Source organism: Muntiacus reevesi, chromosome 3, assembly GCF_963930625.1.
Source record: "Muntiacus reevesi chromosome 3, mMunRee1.1, whole genome shotgun sequence".
Classification (NCBI taxonomy): Eukaryota; Metazoa; Chordata; class Mammalia; order Artiodactyla; family Cervidae; genus Muntiacus; species Muntiacus reevesi.
The window spans coordinates 161,704,771-161,726,423 of NC_089251.1; the positions used below are offsets into that span (position 1 = coordinate 161,704,771).

At 38.8% G+C, this 21,653-nt stretch overlaps 1 protein-coding gene and 1 pseudogene across 4 annotated transcripts in view; one reads left to right on the top strand and one right to left on the bottom strand.

Moving 5' to 3' along the window:
* Window positions 1–21,653, top strand: part of PRKN (parkin RBR E3 ubiquitin protein ligase) — a 1,207,894-nt gene that overhangs the window by 76,052 nt on the left and 1,110,189 nt on the right. For all 4 annotated transcript variants that reach the window (XM_065931040.1, XM_065931041.1, XM_065931042.1 and 1 more), the window contains exon 2: window positions 1,756–1,888. In XM_065931040.1, coding sequence (XP_065787112.1) covers window positions 1,879–1,888 — 10 coding nt within the window. In that variant the 5' untranslated portion in view covers window positions 1,756–1,878. The remainder of the gene's footprint in view (window positions 1–1,755; window positions 1,889–21,653) is intronic.
* LOC136165568 (U4 spliceosomal RNA) lies at window positions 17,503–17,584 on the bottom strand (annotated as a pseudogene).

The following is a 21,653-nucleotide window of genomic DNA, read 5'->3' on the forward strand; positions in this document are numbered from 1 at the left end:
GCCTTTCATTTTCTGTGTATCCATCTCAAAGCACCAAAGACCTCCCAAGTAATTGAATCTACCCTTTTTGTGATTGAATTCCAAAGGGGCTTGTTGTAATTCCTTTATGTACATATATATTTTTTTTTCTGTTGTAACCATAAAATTAAAATAATTAATTAAAAAAATTAAGATTATTTTTCTCAGTACTGTAACTTACTAAACTTTCCTTAGGAGTAAATTCCATGTGACCATTCATAAAAGCTAAGGGACAATATGTTTTGCTTTACTTGCTAATTGGGGCTTCCCTGGTGGCTCAGATGGTAAAGCATCTGCCTGCAATTTGGGAGACCCAGTTTCAATCCCTGGGTTAGGAAGATCCCCTGGAGAAGGAAATGGCAACCCACTCCAGTACTCTTGCCTGAAAAATTCCTTGGACAGGGGGAGCCTGGTGGGCTACAGTCCATGGGGTCGCCAAGAGTCGGACACAACTTCAATTTATTTGCTAATTAGTATTAATTTGTGTAATCTTTCCCTTTGTAAATACTCAAAAATAAAGAAGATATGACTATGTCTGTATGATTAAATATATAAGCTATTCAGTAAAGTTTCAGGATACTGTTTCCTTTTTAAATGTTGGAATGCAATGAAGGAGACTCAGGTTTGATCCCTGGGTTGGGAAGATCCCCTGGAGAAAGGAATGGCTAGCCCACTCCAGTATTCTTGCCTGGGAAATCTGATGGACAGAGGAGTCTGGTGGGCTACAGTCCCTGGGGTGGCAAGAGTCTGATACAACTTAGTGGCTAAACAACCACCATCATCACCACATTACAACCATTAAGCAATAGTCTACTAAGGAAATTTTTAAACATCCATAAATTAATCCAACTTTGATTGTACTTTTTTAGCCAAATGGATGTCAGATAGTATTCATTCAATAAAAATGAGATCAACTATTTAAGGCCTAACAACTTCGCTTTAGGTAAGAATGCCAAAATCATTTATATAATAATAAATTCTGTATCTTTTTATTATTTTTGAAACATTTTCTGTGGAAGTTTAAAAAAGCATCTTTTAAATTTACTTCAATAAAAGATCAATAGCATTTTAATTAGTTAAATTTATTTTGTAATCATTATATACAGAATTGGTTAGAAAATCGTATTTGGGTTTATTAAAAGACTAGAACATTCTTTTAGTATGGAAATAATGTAAGTTTCTGTTTATTAAGGAAACATTGAAAATTGGTTTTCTCTTTAATTAATCAGATTTGAAAGGAAATTTTGAAGGGTAAATAACAATTAGAACATTTTGCAGAATGATCTCTTATTGTCCTGATTTGCAGGAAAGGGCCAATTCTAACTCTAGGTTGAATCTATTTCTTTGATTTTAACCTTTGCTTGTCTTTGCTTTTGTTATTGTAATCATACATAATGACCTGCCTCGGGGAACCCTGCCCCTCTGCCTTTGTTCAGCTCACAGGAAAATAATCTGACCCTACCCACCCAGAGAAGGAAATGGCAACCCACTCTAGTATGCTTGCCTGGAAAATCCCATGGATTGAGGATCCTGGTAGGGTATAGTCCATGAGGTCACAAAGAGTCAGATAGGACTGAGCTGACTTCACCACCACCACCCACCTGTGAATGACTACAAGAAAGAAGAGATTAACAGATCCTCTCCCCTCCTGGAGGTTGGCCTTTCCAGGAGAGATTTGCAAGATTGTGGCCTTTTAGTTTACTCCCTCAACTCCTCCTCTTCTCTGTTTTACTCTAGAAGCTGACATCCAGACCTCAACAAAGTGTTTGAGACTTTTTGCTGTCCGTCCTCTTGGGTCTGAATACAGTCTCACCGTTTGCCTGAACAACTCGTCTCAGAGGCAGCTTGGACTCACTAACAATGATGAAAGGTAAATCAGCCCTTCTTTGTTGTTGTTCAGTCTCTCAGTGGTGTCTGACCCTTTGCGGCCCAGGGGACTGCAGCACACCAATTGCCTCTCCTGCATCATCTCTTGGAGTCTGCTCAAACTCAGGTCCGCTGAGTCGGTGGTGCCAGTGATAGCAGTTAATTGTGTGTGGGGGACGAGGAGGCCCTGGACATTCCTGCCTGCGGGGAAAAGGCACTGGGACTCAGATCTTCCCTCTCCTTAGATCTCCTGCTCCCCTCCACCCCAGCGACTATCTCTGCCATAATGGAAGGAACTGTACACAGCTTGGCATCATTTAGGAGTTTGCATTCTGAAAGGATTGTCACACCTAGGCTGTCCTTACAGGTCAGCAGCCTCACCCATCCTTTCTCAGAGTTAGTATATCATTTTCATGGTAGATCCCCTTGGCTCACGCCTGTATTGGGAGGACCCCAAGGGAATGGAGTAAGACCATGGGGCCTTGCAATAAGCCAATAGGAAAAAAAAAAAAAAAAACAGGAGAGAAAGGAGGGTTTTCCTTACTTTTGAGGTAAGAAGTATTTATATTTTTTTGCAGATAGCTAGTGGGCATGGTCCCAGTATACAATCTGAGGTTTTAGCCGGGAATAAAGATTTATCAAGAGCTTCCCCACTGGCTCAGGGGTAAAGAAACTGCCTCAATTTAAGAGATGAAGATTTGACCTCTGAGTCAGGAAGATCCCCTGGAGAAGGGAATGACAACCCACTCCAGTACTCTTGCCTGGGAAATTCCCATGGACAGAGGAGCCTGGCAGACTACAGTCCATGGGGTCGCAAAGAGTCAGACAAGACTCTTAGTGACTAAACAGCAACAGCAAAGAGTTATCAAACCAGCTTCAAAAATGCTATGACGTGTTTATAGCTGTTTTGGCTTAGGTGGTGACTCTTTAGAGAAAGTGTCCTCACCATTGTCTCCTGGCAGATGTTCGAGCCAGGCTGGACAACTGGCAGGTCTCTTCTTAATTCAGCCTCCACTTCAGTGTGTGTTGGTGTAGAATTCGGTTTCATGAAAATAGACATTTGAAATGTGAATCCAGAGTAACTTCTAGCCATATTAAAAATGATAAATGAAAAAAAAAAAAGATAAATGGCAGATTTCATCAGCCATGCACGCCCATGCTCACAAGTGTTATATAGCATGACTGTAATTTCATTATTACTGTTGCATTTAATAAAATTATCTCATTCCAGGGCCTGTTGGTCAAGGAGAATAGAAAGACTTATAAGCAAAACTATCCCCACCCTTGCTTATTTTGGTGATCTATTTTTTTAAAAAAATATTTATTAATTTATTTTGGGCTGCCCTGGGGTCTGTGTTGCTGCCTTTCTAGTTGCAGAGGTCGCGGCTGCTCTTCACCGCGGTGTGCGGGCCTCTCTCCGCGGTGGCTCCTCTGTGGGGCGCGGGCCCTGGGACGTGCAGGCCTCTCCCCGCGGTGGCTCCTCTGCGGGGTGCGGGCCCTGGGGCGTGCGGGTCTCTCCCCGCGGTGGCTCCTCTGCGGCGCGCGGGCCCTGGGACGTGCAGGCCTCTCCCCGCGGTGGCTCCTCTGCGGGGTGCGGGCCCTGGGGCGTGCGGGTCTCTCCCCGCGGTGGCTCCTCTGCGGGGCGCGGGCCCTGGGACGTGCAGGCCTCTCCCCGCGGTGGCTCCTCTGCGGGGTGCGGGCCCTGGGGCGTGCGGGCCTCTCCCCGCGGTGGCTCCTTTGCGGGGAGGAGGCTCTAGGGCGTGCGGGCTTCTCTCCGCGGTAGCTCCTCTGCTGGTCGCGGGCCCTGGGGCGTGCGGGCTTCTCTCCGCGGTGGCTCCTCTGCGGGGCGCGGGCCCTGGGGCGTGCGGGCTCCTCTCTGCGGTGGCTCCTTTGCGGGGAGGAGGCCCTAGGGCGTACGGGCTTCTCTCCGCGGTGGCTCCTCTGCGGGGCGCGGGCCCTGGGGCGTGCGGGCTTCTCTCCGCGGTGGCTCCTTTGCAGGGAGGAGGCCCTAGGGCGTACGGGCTTCTCACCGCGGTGGCTTCTCTGCGGGGCGCGGGCCCTGGGGCGTGCGGGCCTCAGTGGTTGTGCCTTGGTGGCTCCGGAGCTCAGGCTCAGTTGCTGTGGCCCCTGGGCTTAGCTGCTCCGCGGCAGGTGGGACCCTCCCAGGCATGGGGTCGAGCTGGTTTCCCTCGCATTGCAAGGCGCGCTGTTAACCACTGGACCACCAGGGAAGCCTGCCGATCTATTTTTATATATTATTTATTGAATGTCTGTCATGTCACAACTCCTTTCATATATGATTTGCAGATTCTCATTAGTTCTCATTAATATATAGATTTCTAAATGGCATGATTAAGACTCATAAAAGTTGAATGCTTTGTGTAATATGTAATTGATCTAGGCATAACTAGAATATGAACCCACGGCACCATGAATCTGAGATCCCTGTAGGTCTACGCCTCAACCTTGATTAATTATATACTTCTTTGGCTCTCTGTACTTAACCAAATACATTGGCCTTTGGGGAAGATGGGCCCTAAGTTTACCAAAGGTTAAGGAGATCTGTATCAGGCTGATTTGTCCAGAGTATTTATCGTTTAGGCATGCTGTCTTGGCATAATTATTACTTGTGCCCCATTTCACCCTTAAAGTGTCCTGGATTGTGTGATAAATCACATGGTCACTTTACCTAAAAATTTAACTTCTCATCTCAGTACAATTAAAGTATGAGCTCTGTGGACATAGAGACTTTTGTCAGTTCTAATATTATATCACCTTCACCTAGAAGAGTTTGTTCTTTAGTCACTGAGTCACGTCCAACTCTTGTGACACCATAGGCTGTAGCCCACCAGGCTCCTCTGTCCATTGGATTTCCCAGGCAAGAATACTGGAGTAGGTTGGCACTTCCTTCTCCAGGAGATCTTCCCCGACCCAGAGATCAAACCCACGTCTCCCACTTTGGCAGGCGAATTCTTTACCACTGAACCACCTGAGAATCCCACCTAGAACAATATCTGACACATAAATGCCTTCAATAAATATTTGTTGAATATTCTGTTGTCAGAGATTTGATATGTGTATCAGTTGGGGTTCCAGAGAAACAGAACCTAGATAGATATAATAAGAGAGCTGTAAGAAGATTTATTTTAAAGAATTGGCTTACATGCCTACAAGGCCTGGTAAGTTTGACATTTTTAGGGCAGGCCAGCAGGCTGGAAACTCAGGCAGGAATTTTATGTGACAGAATTAAGGTAGAATTCCTTTCCAGGAAATTTCAGGTTTTTGCTCTTTAACTGACTGTAGGAGGTCCATCTACATTGTGGAGGATAGTTTCCTTTACTTAGTCAGCTGATTGCAGATGTTAATCACAATTTACAAAGTAATCTTCACAGCTGCATCTAGATGAATGTTTGATCAAACAATTGGTCACCACCGCCTAGCCAAGTCAACAGATAAAACCAGCTACAGTATGTTTGTACATACTCATATCTACATTGTGAGCCAAGCCAAGAGATAAGTGCTTATTGGTAAAAAGGAGCTTCCTCACACAGTATTAATATGATTTTTTAGAGTAAAAGATAGCCAAGACTTTAATTTCCTCAGAAGAGTTGCATACAGAAAGAATTCTTGTAAATACAGGGAGACTGACTGTTGGAATCTCATGTAGCATAATGTAAAATCTCAGGGCAGAGATATATGTTATGCAAATGTGGTTTAAAGTATGTTCTTAAGGCAGAGCATTTTGAAGCTTTTAGGAGAAAGCTGTCTTGATCTTGCCAAGTAGGCACATGTGATGTTTGATGTTCTAGTCTTGAGTTATGCAGCGCTCTCATTTTCTATCTCTAGTCTCCTTGCTTATAGCCTCAAAGAGTTCTTAATTTTATGATAGAAATGTGGTGACCTTTCTGAAAATAGTTGAGGAGGAGTGTATAGGGGAATATTTGGGACTCTTTCTAGTGATCAGCACATTTCACTTCACAGACAATTATTTTGCGCTACAGTAGCAGAAAGTGAAAGTCGTTCAGTTGTGTCCTACTCTTTACGACCCCGTGGACTACACAGGATTCTCTAGGCCAGAGTACTGGAGTGGATAGCCTTTCCCTTCTCCAGGGGATCGTCCCAACCCAGGTCTCCCGCATTGCAGGTGGATTCTTTACCAGCAAGGGTAGCAGTGGGCTGATTCTAGTACCCAGAACTGGGAACTCAAACATGGTGTTACATAACAGGAACTGAAAGCATTTCTCCATACTATTTGTTGCAACAGAGGAGTGATGAAATAGATGAGAAGGGACATAGGCAAGACAAGTAATCAAAGGTATTGAAAATTGTGAGATTGTGATTACACTGAGCATAGAAGCAAGTTTTCTATTTCCTAGGTGAGCAGCAAGGCCTGCTGACCCCCGGCGCACCTTAGTGAGCTGGACAACAAAAAGTGAATGTAAAATGTTAGCTTACTGCTTGCTCAGAGGTCTGAGCATTTTTGTTTGTTTGAATTCTATTCACAAGTAAAGAATTAAACCAACTTCTGTATATTATTAGTAATTCAACTTTGAAACCAAACTTATTACATCTCATTAAGATTTCTGTATCTGAGATTTTTAAGACAGGCTGCTAAAACCAGTTTATATTGATAGTGTAGCTGCTCATGTGTTTGAATACAGACTTGTAATACTAAATAACCAAATTAAGCCACCTGATTAAAGTGAATGTTAGAATTTCTTGAGTCCACAATTGTCCTCAGTGACATTTGACTCCATAATAAGCTCTTGCTCAAAAAACGGCCTCTATATTCTCCTTGGTTTATTTTAATAAATTTAATTAGCAAAATACTGCCTTTGAGATAAATATATTTGGACGAATGTATAAAAATTATTCTAGATGGAATGACAAGAAATTGCTAATAGTGCTAACCCTTGAAGACCCTGCCCAGAGGGGCCGGGGGATTAGTTTGACTTTTCACTTTATAACTTTCTAAACTACTTCAGTTTCCTGATCAGTTTTGTTTTACTTGTACTTTCTGTCCTTGACCTTAGAAACGTGAACCATTCTTGTTTTGTTTTGTTTTTTTCTTGTAGCTCTTTACTTTTTAGGATAGTAAGTGCTATCTTAAACAAAAAATAACTTTTATTTATTTCACATATTTGGTATCTTCATTTTGCCTAGGAAAACTGGGATCTGCTTTAGAAAGTTTATGAACAATTGCTCTGGAAATAACAAGACCGGTTCTTTTGTGTATGTGTGTGAGAATCTTTTGATGAGACACTTAGGAGTGAGATTGATGTAATCTCTTAATTTATATCTGACTGATTACTTCTTTATTATAAATGCTTAAAAAAAATCAATCACAATTTAGTTTCCAAAAGACAACAACTATGACATCAAAAAAAAAAAAAATCCTAGGTATCAAATAATCGAAGAACACCTGACTCTTGTCTCTTTTTTATTCTGTAAAAGAGAACACTACAAAAGAAGAGCTGTAATAGATCTCTTTTATTGTTGCTCTCAGTTGTCTTCTGTAAGGCAGGTAGGGTGCTCAGATGCATAACTGAGCCGACTATTTGGAGATGCACAAAAATCAATTATAGGGAGTTCCCCATTGGTCCAGTGGTTAAGAATCTGTGCTTGCAACACAGTGGCTGTGGGTTCGTTTCCCGGTCAGGGAACTAAGGTGCTGCATGCTGCACTGTGCAGCCAAAAGGCAAAAAAAAGCACAACAAAAAAACAGTTAAGTTTGAAGTCAATTATAGCATTGGAGATTTCTTCTTTTGGATTTCCAGTCAGGTGCTTGCTCCTCCAGCCTTTTCCATGAATGAAATAATAACGACTTGTCTTTTATTTATTTATTTTTGTTCCTTCTTTCTTTCCCTCTCTTCATCCTCCCCTTCCCTCCCATCCTTCCCTCCTTTCCTTGATAATTAATGTGAGTTGTAGTAAGAATCATAACAATTAGGGAGGTAAAAAGGACCACAGACTGTCCTAATATTAGAATAACTGTCAGTATTCAGTGGAATAGTGGGCAATAAAATAGTAAACAAGAAAGCACTTCCATCATGACGATATATATGTTGTAATATGATCCAAAGAAGTTGGCAATTTGATCTTTGGTTCCTCTGCTTTTACTAAATTCAGCTTGTACATCTGAAAATTTTTGGTTCATGTACGACTGAAGTCTAGCTTGAAGGATTTTGAGCATAACCTTGCAAGCATGTGGAATGAGTTCAGTTGTGAGGTAGTTTAAACATCTTTGGCATTGCTCTTCTTTGGGATTGGAATGAAAACTGACCTTTTCCAGTCCTGTGGCCACTGCTGAATTTTCCAAATTTGCTGACAAATTGTGGCGTTTTAATAGCATCATCTTTTGGGATTTGAAATAAATCAGCTGGAATTCCATCATCTCTACTAGCTTTGTTCATACTAATGCTTCCTAAGGCCCTCTTGACTTCACACTCCAGGATGTCTGGCAGTAGGTCAGTGACCACACCATTGTAATTATCTGAGTCATTAAGACCTTTTTTGTATAGTTCTTCAGTGTATTCTTGCCACCTCTTTATCTCTTCTGCCTCTGTTAGGTCCATACCATTTCTGCCCTCTATGCCTTTTCTTGCATGAAATGTTTCCTTGATAATTCCAATTTTTCTTGAAAAGATCTCTGGTCTTTCCCATTCTGTTGTTTTCCTCTATTTCTTTGCATTGTTCGTTGAAGAAGGCCTTCTTATCTCTCCTTGCTATTCCCTGACACTCTGCATTCTGTTGGGTATATCAGTTGGATATTCAATTAGTTATATTCAGTTGGTAAGATAGGATACTAAAACAATTAATGCTAAAGACATTTAAATTTTAAAAGAAATTTTTGACTTTTAATTTATGAATAAAAATAAATGTGATCCTTTTTGCCACTTTTGGAAGGTATAAAAGAGAGGAATGTGGCTACAGAAAATTGTGTAATGTATGTCTATGAGCTTTGCTCACCTGGTAAAATACTGTGTATGACAGACTGGTCTCACTACCTACCATCCTTATCTATGAAATAGAAATTATTAAATTTGCTAAAAGTCATAACTGACAATTATTATCAGTAGAAGCAATAATGACATAAGAACACAACTGTATGCGTTCTTTGGCTTATTAAGAGAAAAATGAGACCAGTGTTTCCCTAAAGGACCAGTTAACTCCAGCCTAGGAAGGTTGATGAAGGAGTGATATGCCAGTTGGAGACTGATTGAGGGAACAGAATTTTACCTGCCTTGCCTTGTGTCTTAATCTGATAAGAAATAATGGAATGTATTAAATTTTTAGTAAGATTTTCTCAGTTTTGATAGGATTATTCACAAGAGAGAATAAGGCAATGGAAGAATCTCATAAAAACTTTACCACCAAGCATTGCACAAATATGAAGCTGTAAATTAACTCACTCTCTTAAAATGATAAATTGGTCTTAGATTAATCAAGAATGGTAAAAGTTTCTTCTTTACCTGCTGAGTAATTTGGCCAAGTGTCAGGGATTTTGTATCTCAAGAATAATTTTCTCAGCTTTGTGTTCACCTCATCATGTCCTTGATTGTTTACAAAGACAAAATAAACACATGCAAACAGCAAAGATTGATGACCAATGATTCCTCACTTGTGAAGAACCAAAGTTTCCCTATACTCCTGCACCTTCTTTTTCTTTAATTTTGATAAATAAATAACTAAGTATTGTTTCTTATGCTCCCATGCTTCTATCTTAATTAACTAAGAAAATCTTTTTTGTCAATTCTTGATTTTGCCTTCCTTAGATTTGGTGTGAAATTTAGAAAAAAAGTTTTTTTTCAGGGTATCTTTTATGCTGAAAACTGTCTTTGCATTTTTCCAGAGGACCTATGGACAATCACAAGTATTGTTCTTTTATTTTATAAGTAGAAAGATAGGAAGAAAATATGAGGTTTGTTTGGTGGTTCTATGTTTCTTAATTAGCTCCAAGTTGTCATAAGGGCTGCATAGGTTAAGTTGTCACATATGAAAAGATGGTCAACCTTCAGTAGGTTAAGATTGTAGATGCAAAATATTATTTACTTATATACATATTTTATAGATAGTACACGTTTTGAAAAGGCCCTGGATATTTGTCAGTGTCCCTAGTATGTTTTTAACTTGCAGAGGAAAAGATTATGGAATAATTAAGTGTTCTATCCCAAGTGTTAATTTTACTCTTGTTCATTGTGATATTACTGGTTACTATAATAAGTTAACGACAGTCATGAGTCTCATTATCAAACAGAGTTGTTCTCTCTAGTACTTGCCTGATGGCTCTGAATTTGTACTTCCAACAAGGGAGAGTCTCAGAATCTGTGGGAAGAACTCTTCGGCACTGTGGACCGCTTCACTTCAGTGGACAGGCTTGCGTGCAGGCTTCCAAGTGGGCCCTGTTAGAAGTGCCCAGACCAGACCAGGGCCAGAGGCAGGGCCTCCGGGTCTTTCTTCAGTCCAGCAGCAGATGGAGCGATATCTGGTGGACTTAATCAATCACCAAGGGCTGAATGAACTGATGAGAGAAATTTATTTGGATATTGTTGGTACTGTTTGAATGGTGTATTCTTCATGGTTCTGTGAGGAAGCTCTTTCTCTTTCTTGAGATGTCTCAGTCTCAGTTTAACAGGCGTTAGAGTGGTAAACTGAAATGAAGTATTTTAATGGTATCTGATTTTCAGTTGTCCCTTAGGATTCAGAAATGACAATTTTACTGATATTTGTTAATTTACTTGGCAATCTAATTATTGGTGAATAGATTCATAAGAATCTTGCCCTCTTTTTACCAGAATATAGTTGGAAAAATCAATTGTGCAACTAATATAACTTTTGAGAGTGATTGTCATTGAATCAGGTATGAATCGCTCACAGTTAGAGAGAGGTACTCCCTTGGAAGCCTGTATGCAAGACTAATGTGGTTTAATGCCTACAGAGTCCTCCCAAGAACCTTGGCGTAGGAACTGGCTTACATGGTGCCAGCCTCATAACTTGTATGGTCCCCTGCCAATTCAGAGAGCTGAGAAAATTTTGGAATCCAAGAAGGGAAGAATACACCCAGATGCGTAGACAAAGGTGAAATCTAATGGGGAAAGTCTCTTGGACTTGGTCTTCTAGATTCATAATAAAAACATAATTGAGGATTTAAGAATCTAATCCTCAAAGAGACACTAAACAAGAAGTGTAGAGAGAAGTTAATTCTCAATCCTTCATAGTTACTCAGTACTGTAAGGCCCTAAATTTGTAGAGCAATCTCAGGAAGACTTGTATTTTTAATCAGGACCCTTGCTGCATTGCATCTCTGAATAATTAGGTTAAACCTAATGAGGCTAGACTTTCTGTTTAAAGAACAACCTGTGGGGATTATTTATGATTAAGGGGTAAGAATATCGGAAAAATCTTCTGAAGAATAGAAATGGGCAGGTGCTACTGGGTGTTTCTTCAGTTCAGTGTAGGCTTTGTCCTTTGATTTTCTGTTTTCTGACCTATTTCATAACTGTAGGGGAAGAGGTCAATATATAGATTATGATATGGTAGAGATGCAGGTACTTTCTGCCTGGTGGAAAAGATGATTTAAAAATGTATCATTTATTGCCCCTTTGGACATTAACTCATTTTGTATCTATTAGAGCAATCATAACACTACTTTTTTAAATTGATTGTAAGCACCTTGCTCTTCAAATTCCCATCTTAACTGATTTTAACATCTTTCTGTTTTCCTCATTAATTACTGAGGGTATAAAATTTTTGGCACATGTTTATTTGGCATCTATATGTAAGTCAATGTTTTACCTTTTCAAAAACTGTACTTTCCTAGACCTGAGCAAGTGGGGGATGGTGGTGCCATTTCCCCAAGTAGAGCATTCTAAGGAATAAACAGGTTGGGATAAGCATGAGATTATGGAAAATACAAAATACATTGTTTTAGATATTTAATTTGAAACAGGTCTTTGTTTCCTTGAGAATGTTTATAGTGGTGTGAAGCAAGATGACCTAGAGGCAGATGGGCAAACTTGACCTAGTTAGCAGCAGAACCACAGAGGTGTGGAGAGAGATGTGTGCACGGTGGAGCATCTATAGATGTAGACAGTCTATCGCCTTTCCTGTTTCCTTAATATAAAAATTTTCTTCAGTTGGTCTAAAACAGTTTTGTTTTGGTTTTTATTTTTGGTCTAGCCTGTCTATTCTTGTGTGTTCTCAGCCTCTCAGTTGTGTCCAATTCTCTGTGGCCCCATGGATTATTGTCTGCCAGGCTTCTCTGTCCATGGGATTTCCCAGTCAAGAAGACCGGAGTGGGTTGCCATCTCCAGGAGATCGTCTCCACCCAGAGACTGAAACTGAGTCTCTTACATCTACTATCTCCTGCACTGGCAGGCAGATTGTTTACCACCCTGTCACCTGTGTATACTTATTATATACTGAATCATGAAAGAGTTGTTTGAAAGCTTACCATTCATTCTGTGCCTCAAAGAGTTGAACAGTAGTAACAACCATTTTGGGATATTGTTGTTTTACTTTTATTGTTAGGCATAAAGGAAAATAGATAATGTGGAGTTCTTTACAGAGGGAAATACAGTGTCTGCTAAAACAAATTACAAGTTGAGAAGGAACTTCACAATTCAGCAATTCAGAATTTGTCTTTTTTTTTTAAGCTGATCATGAATGAATCTATGAAAGAGACTATGAAGGAATCTGAAAACATCATCTGCACTGATTATATTGTAGCACTTGGAGTTGAGTTAGAGATGCTTTCTTCAAGCAGTTTTAGTCCATTGGCTTGAAAATCCAGCTTTGTGCAGAAAAAATACTGCACAAATTAGAAATTAATGCATGAAAATTAATACTGATGAAGTAAACTTAAGAACAAGTGACATAAGTTAGTGACTTTTAAGGAAACTAAAGAAAAACATGTTTCTCATTAACCTAACAAATGACCCAAATTTACAAGGATTTGCTAACATTTTTAGTTAAGGTACTCTTTCACTATTTAATTTTATAAATAATAGGCAGTTTCTAGGGAAGGAGAGAATACAGAAGTCAAATATGAAACTATAGTTTTCACATCTTCCTAATTTCAAGCTAGAGATTCTTATGAATTGAATTAACTTCTCTGGGACTAATATTAAGGCTAAGTAGAGGTAAAAGCTTAAGAGTTGGTCCTGTGCTAACGGGAAACCTGTGTGTCCTAACTCTCACTCACTTCCGTCCACTTTGCTCAGGGGTTCTAATCAGGAGCCTCTTCTGGATGTTAGAATTATTGAGTTACAAGGGATGTTTGGCCTCAGTTGGAGTGTGTACGTGTGTGTGCATGTGTGTTTATTTGCAGATTTGATACCCTGGGATCTCAGTCTAACCATCTGTGTCTCTAGCTATATTTTGCTTCTTCATGTCTTCTCTTCTCATTTTTGTTTTGCACTACATGCATTCTATGTCACTGTTTACAACAGCCGAGGTCTCTTGAGAAGCTGCAGAGACAGTTAGTATCTGCATGTGTTTGCCCAATAAATCCCTTAAGATGCCTTGAACAAGGCAGCATGCTACCTTTAATGATCTCTTTATCACCCTTGAACACAGTTACCTTGTTGGTAAAATAGAGGTTTGAAACCTTTGTTGGTTGGTTTTCTACATTGCTCCACAACAGAGGGTAGAGCGCACCAATTTCAAAGCCATATTTAGCCAAAGATTTGTTGCTCTTCTTTTGTATTTGTGTTGAGTATTTATTTCATGTCAGATTAGTAGAATGAATTTATGTGGCTGAGATTTTTGTTTTTATTTTCTGGTGACTTGTTTCCATAGGGGATTAAAAAAAAAAAGATGTATTTTCCAATAGTAGAATTAGGAGCATATGAAAATTAGAGTAATTTAACATTAACTTTTTTGTGAGCAAATTGTGTGAATATTTAAGTAATATGGAACTGTTACTGAGATTTGGAAAGTGTCGAGTAATTGATTTTTATTATAATTTCCACTATGTTTCAGTCACAGCACTCAAGAGTACAGAAGCATTTTCATTCTTACGGAATGCCTTGTACCCAGGATGCTTTGTAAGCTTGTTGTTTGTTTGTTAGGGAGCCAGATATTTCTCTGAATATCCCTGCTTCCTTTATGATTTAGAGCTGATATTGCTACTAACTGAATGAACACAAGGCATTAAGATTGGTGGAGTAGATCTGAAGAGTAGGTCACATTTCCTGGATTTCAGCTAGACGCACTGTACAAAATAGATCTGGTTCCCAATCCCTGAAACCTGAGGTATTTACATGTAGTAGGCAACAGATCCAGTGGTGTAAAACAATTAGTGGAATCATCAGAGACTACTAAGTATCATCAAATTGTTTTCCTTTGAACTTTATGTGATTATCACTGAGAATCAGCAAACTCTTAAATCATAATGACGGTTTGAAAAATCTGACTGTCAGCCAAATTAAGAAATAAAATTCCTTGGAAGAGCAATGCAAATTAAGAGTATTATTTAAATAAAATAGGAAAGATTTAATAACAAGGTGACGTAATGTGACAAAGGTCTACTGTTAGAGAACATTTGAGACGTAGGGTAAGAAAAGCATCATTAACAGATATGGTCTCACACACAGTCAAGCTAAGTCAAGAGTATTTTGAGCCGTCACTCATAACCATGTTGATGACTTTACCCTAAAAGTCAAGTCCTTCTGTGGCACTGATTTGATTTTTATGAATGGTCAAACATCAAGAGAAGGAGGCGGGGTATGAGGGTGAGAAAGAAAGTGATGGAGATGGGAATTGAATTATTATTATTATTGAATTATATATTTTGTAAGTTGGATACATGGCTCAGAGTTCAGCTGACTACCCTTCCCAAGACCCAAGGTTGTGTCTTTCCCATATATGAAAAACAGGTCCGGGGCTACTCTGATAACTATTGTGTATGAAACTTGTCTCTTGTGAGCACACAGGACTGGCTTGCATGAAAGGGAGAAATCAAGGTAAACTACAGAAGATGCTTTGTTCTTTGATAGATGCAAAATAGCTAAGGGAAGAGTACAGGATTTCAATTTAAAAATATCATATGGGCAACACATGTACACCCATGGAGGATTTAAGTCAATGTATGGCAAAACCAATGCAATATTGTAAAGTAAAATAAATAAATAAATTAATTAAAAAATATAGAATTATAGAAGCTGAAAGGAACAGAAAACTTCAGTATTACAAATGGGGCAGTTGAAATCTAGGAGGATTTATTTAATTGAATAAAGATTTGTCTGCCACTGTCCTTGTGTCAGCCATTGGTGGCGATACAAGCTAAATAAGACATATAATTTTGCTGTAAGAGATGTGCGGTCTGGAAGGAGAGAGTCATGAGAATGTACCTTTACAATTGCAAGTGATCCAGGCTGAAGTAGAAATTGCAGAGAGAAGACTTTCCAGAGGCAACGGTCTTAGCCCCCAGGATGTACCCCTGGCGTTCCAGCCTTAAAGAAGAGCCAGAGCGAAGGGCAGAGGCAGGACCGCACACCAGCTGTTCCAGGACTTGAAGGAAATTCAGGCTCCACTGTGGTCTGTTTCTAGCTGCTAGTGAGTTCTCTTGCCTCTATGCCTTGTAGCAATTTCTTCATGCATTGAGTTTTCTTTATAACTATCTAGTGTCTCATTGAACAGTTTCCACTTTTAATTATTTAGAAGCTATTTATTAATGTTGAGTAAACCATAGTTTATATGTCTCTCCTACTTAGGATATTTGGGGCAATGATGAAAAGTAGTTTGCTGCATGTATCCACTTGTTTAGGTTGGCACAAATGGCCTTCTTCCCTCTGTCACTTCATTCTGCCATCCCAGGAACATTCCAGGCCCAAGGGGGAGAGAGACCCTTACAGGACTGCAGGCACTAGCAGTGAGGTTCATGGGACACTTCATTCAGTGAGTGGGAGCAGAAGCCAGGCAACCTGCAACCTCCAGCTCCGAATGTATTCATGTGATTTCCGAAGTGAAAAATCAGCCAAACTGTATGAAGTTTTATAAATCTGGTTTTATAAAAACAATTGAACTTCTCTAGAACCTGGAATCTTAGGGGTTATGATCTTTATTTTCCCAAGGAGTAAAATGGATCAATTTGCTTTTTAGTTTAGGTTTAGTCACTAACTCACGTCCAACTCTTGCGACCCCATGGTCTGTAGCCTGCCAGGTTGCTCTGTCCATGGGATTTCCCAGGCAAGAATACTGGAGTGGGTTGCCATTTCCTTCTCCATGGGCTATTCCCAACTCGGGGATCAAACCGGGGTTTCCTGCATTGCAGGCAGACTCTTTACTAACTGAACCACCAGAGAAGCCCCCACTTTCGGGTTTAGTTTGATTTCAAACCATGAGATACCATTGTAGTACTTACCTGGGTTGCCATAAGGAATAGCAGTGAAATGCTGAGAGATGGATGTAAAAGATACATTCAAAGTTAATACACACATAACATATAACCTAAGTATTGAAAGTTAATACTACTAATATTTTAAATAAAAAAAATCCTTCTCACACAGGATTGCACCTACCAAATCCTTAGAATGTTAGTTTTGCATATGTTTTTCAGAAAAATTTCTATAAAATATGTTCTATTATGGAGAAGTTAGCTTGATTTTTTTTATTACATTAGACTATTTTATTAGAGTAGTTTCTTACATTTTTTATATTATTATGAACAAACTGAATTTTTGTGTCAGTCACAGTTTGTGTATCATTTCAATTTTTGTGTCTGTCTTATTTACATATTTCTCTTTGTTGTTATAGTTAAACAAAATCAACTCTTACAGTATCCTTTTAAAAGGGACCCCCCAGGCAGGTCACGGGGTTAACACTGCAACTTCCTCTTGGAAGAGCTGGTTACTATAGTATAAGGACAATTGGTCTTCCATCTGTAAGTGATTGTTGACAGTTGTAATTTAATTTTGGCATTTAACTTATTTGTTGTTGTTCAGCTGCTAAGTTGTGAACAACCCTTTTCGACCGCATGGAGTGCAGCACACCAGGCTTCTCTGTCCTTCACTATCTCCCAGAGTTTGCTCAAACTTATGTCCACTGAGTGAGTGATGCTGACTATCTCAGTGATGTCTAACCATCTCATCCTATGCCGCCCCTTTCTCCTATTGCCCTCAGTCTTTCCCAACATCAGGGTCTTTTTCAATGACTTGGCTCTTTGCATCAGGTGGCCAAAGTATTAGAGCTTCAGTTTCAGCATTAGTCCCTCCAATGAATATTCAGGATTGATTTTCTTTAGGATTGACTTGTTTGATCTTGCTCTCCAAGGGACTTTCAAGAGTCTTCTTCAACACCACAGTTCAAAAGCATCAATTCTGTGCTCAGCCTTCTTTACAGTCCAGTTCTCACATCCATACATGACTATTGGAAAAACCATAGCTTGGACTATATGGACCTTTGTTGGTAAAGTAGTGTCTCTGCTTTTTAATATGCTGTCTAGGTTTGTCATAACTTTTCTTCCAAGGAGCAAGCGTCTTTTAATTTCATGGCTGCAGTCACCATCTGCAGTGATTTTTGGAGCAGCTCAAAATAAAGTCTGTCACTGGTTCCATTGTTTCCCCATCTATTTGCCATGAAGTAATGGGACTGTATGCCATTATCTTTGTTTTTTTTTTTTTTTCCTTTTTTTTTCAATTAGCAATAATCGCGCCTCGGATAAACCTCATTGGCTATGATACTGCCACTGCGCAAAGCTATCTTTGTTTTTTGAATGTTGAGTTTTAAGCCAGTTTTTTTCACTCTCCTCTTTCACTCTTATCAAGAGGCTCTTTAGTTTCTCTTAGCTTTCTGCCATTAGAGTGGTACCATCTGCATGTCTGAGGTTGTTGATATTTCTCCTGGCAATCTTGATTCCAGCTTGTGAGTCTTCCAGTTCAGCATTTCGCATGATGTACTCTACATATAAGTTAAATAAGCAGGTGACAATATAAAGCCTTGGGATACTCCTTTCAGTATTTGGAACCAGTCCATTAAACCTATAGACTTCTTAATAGAGCAGACTAGAACTTTATAAGGACAGAAATAGGTGACCTCACATGAAGTTTGCTCTGAAAAAGCAGATGGCCCTGCTCTAAAGCTTTTGTTTTTCTCTAGAAAGTAGATCACCGTGCCCTTCAAATACCATAGAAGTTTTCAGACCGTTACTTGGTGACTGCAAAGTCTTGTGGCCTGTCATATTTGAATGAGGTTTTGGCAAATGATGGAAATTCTACCAAAAGACTTAAGAATCAATATCTATAATTTCCTGGTTATACTAGTCAGTTTGACCAGTCTTTAAAATGTGGCCAAGTAGTTCTATAAAACTTATGTTGATTCCTACTGATTCTATTTTATTTTTTTTGCTTTACAAGTTAGGAGTTCTGAATAGTATTTTATTCTGAATACCTATCATCAGTTTGGGGACCTGCCTCTGAACACATTTATAAGACAGTGCACAATGTACTGATAACTTATTGCATTTGTGGTGAAAGGGAGGGAATGAACAAAGTGGCCTTGTAAAATACTGGCAGAATTCAAGGCCATTTAGTGTGAGATGGAATATTACAATAAAGAGATCTTTGCCTCTGAATGTGAAGACTTTATACAAGATTCATGGTAGAATCAGTTATTGGAAATAGAAATATCTTAATTCCCCATTATATGTTTTTCCCCAGATAATAGTCACATTTTAGGAAAGAGATTTTAGATAATGATCACCTCTACCACGTCAAATGTATACCGAATTGTCAGCGATTGATGTTACTATTGATGGCTGCTTCTAATCAGGCTAAATGGGAAGATGTTCAGATTTAGGATCATTTTAAAATAGCTTTAATTACTAAGTTCTATTAGCAGTTTGGGCAGCCTGGGAAATCAAAGTAATTGATATTAGTTTTTCTAAAGATCTGTGCAGTATTAATAAGTAGAAAACCTCTCAGGTTGGCAGGACAGTGAAAAGCTTAGGGACGAATTTACAGTTGTTTTAGTTAAAAAGGCTTTTTGGATACCTACTAATTATTTGATATAGTCAGTAATTTTTTATTATTTTTATATGCTATTGCTATATGATTTAAAGTCATAACAAACCAATGTGTTCACTGTACAAGTAAGACACTTACTGAAGTTGAAAGGTATAGACCTTATATTTCAACAAATACCTTCAGACCTATGTGGATGGTTGATGTAGGTGATGAATCGGATGTAATTCTGGTCTAGTAGGAATTTGCATTGGGCCATAGAGTTTATCCAGTTGAACAAAGAATGGAACATATAAAAATTCCTGGGAGGGCTAGAAGTCAAGATTTTATTAGGGTTTAAATGCTTTTAAAGTTTTAATTTCATATCATTTTCTCTGCTATGCTATCCAACTGCTTGTACTTTAAAAATTAATTATAATTCTAGATTTATTATATGACAGAATTCAAATTTAATTCTATCATTGTTTAAAGCAGATGTCCCAAGTTAGATATGGCTTATATAAAATAGATCATTTTTTTTTAAAGAGCTAATTACTTTCTGTATTAGAAACTGTTATTACAACATTTTAATGTCTGTCTGCCACATTTTGTGCTTGAGGCTGCCAGGTTTTAATGAAGAATTTTAAAATGTTGACTAAAATAAAACTTGCAATATTTTGGTCTGCTGAAACTTTTATCAAGCAATTAACATTAATTTAAATGTAAAGCATCATTCCTTTAAATACGTATATGTCATGTTGTATATCCAGTCATCTGCCATATATGCTATTAAAAAATATAAATGCTCTTGACAACAGTTAAAACAAAAATGTGTGAAAAGAGGAATACATTTTTAGGGAAACAATATGGTTAGTAAGAATAGCCACTGTAAAACCTATTCAGTGATTTATAGGTAATTAGCAAAAGGACTGCAAGACCATGTGGTCAGGCATTATATATTAACTACTTTTTAAAAATTTTATTTATTTATTTATTTATTCTTTTCAGTGGGTTTTGACATACATTGACATGAATCAGCCATAGAGTTACACGTATTCCCCATCCCGATCCCCCCTCCCACCTCCCTCTCCACCCGACTCCTCTGGGTCCTCCCAGTGCACCAGGCCCGAGCACTTGTCTTATGCATCCCACCTGGGCTGGTGGTCTGTTTCACCATAGATAATATACATGCTGTTCTTTCAAAACATCCCACCCTCACCTTCTCCCACAGAGTTCAAAAGTCTGTTCTGTACTTCTGTGTCTCTTTTTCTGTTTTGCATATAGGGTTATCATTACCATCTTTCTAAATTCCATATATATGTGTTAGTATGCTGCAATGTTCTTTATCTTTCTGGCTTACTTCACTCTGTATAATGGGCTCCAGTTTCATCCATCTCATTAGAACTGATTCAAATGAATGCTTTTTAATGGCTGAGTAATATTCCATGGTGTATATGTACCACAGCTTCCTTATCCATTCATCTGCTGATGGGCATCTAGGTTGCTTCCATGTCCTGGCTATTATAAACAGTGCTGCGATGAATATTGGGGTGCACTTGTCTCTTTCAGATCTGGTTTCCTCAGTGTGTATGCCCAGAAGTGTTATTGCTGGGTCATATGGCAGTTCTATTTCCAGTTTTTTAAGAAATCTCCACACTGTTTTCCATAGTGGCTGTACTAGTTTGCATTCCCACCAACAGTGTAAGAGGGTTCCCTTTTCTCCACACCCTCTCCAGCATTTATTGCTTGTAGACTTTTGGATAGCAGCCATCCTGACTGGCGTGTAATGGTACCTTATTGTGGTTTTGATTTGCATTTCTCTAATAATGAGTGATGTTGAGCATCTTTTCATGTGTTTGTTAACCATCTGTATGTCTTCTTTGGAGAAATGTCTGTTTAGTTCTTTGGCCCATTTTTTGATTGGGTCATTTATTTTTCTGGAATTGAGCTTCAGGAGTTGCTTGTATATTTTTGAGATTAATCCTTTGTCTGTTTCCTCATTTGCTATTATTTTCTCCCAACCTGAGGGCTGTCTTTTCACCTTACTTATAGTTTCCTTTGTTGTGCAAAAGCTTTTAAGTTTCATTAGGTCCCATTTGTTTATTTTTGCTTTTATTTCCAATATTCTGGGAGGTGGGTCATAGAAGATCTTGCTGTGATTTATGTCGGAGAGTGTTTTGCCTATGTTCTCCTCTAGGAGTTTTATAGTTTCTAGTCTTACATTTAGATCTTTAATCCATTTTGAGTTTATTTTTGTGTATGGTGTTAGAAAGTGTTCTAGTTTCATTCTTTTACAAGTGGTTGACCAGTTTTCCCAGCACCACTTGTTAAAGAGGTTGTCTTTTTTCCATTATATATCCTTGCCTCCTTTGTCAAAGATAAGGTGTCCATTGGTTCATGGATTTATCTCTGGGCTTTCTATTCTGTTCCATTGATCTATATTTCTGTCTTTGTGCCAGTACCATACTGTCTTGATGACTGTGGCTTTGTAGTAGAGTCTGAAGTCAGGCAGGTTGATTCCTCCACTTCCATTCTTCTTTCTCAAGATTACTTTGGCTATTTGAGGTTTTTTGTATTTCCATACAAATTGTGAAATTATTTGTTCTAGTTCTGTGAAAAATACTGTTGGTAGCTTGATAGGGATTGCACTGAATCTATAGATTGCTTTGGGTAGATTAGCCATTTTGACAATATTGATTCTTCCAACCCATGAACACGGTATGTTTCTCCATCTGTTTGTGTCCTCTTTGATTTCTTTCATCAGTGTTTTCTATGTATAGGTCTTTTGTTTCTTTAGGTAGATATACTCCTAAGTATTTTATTCTTTTT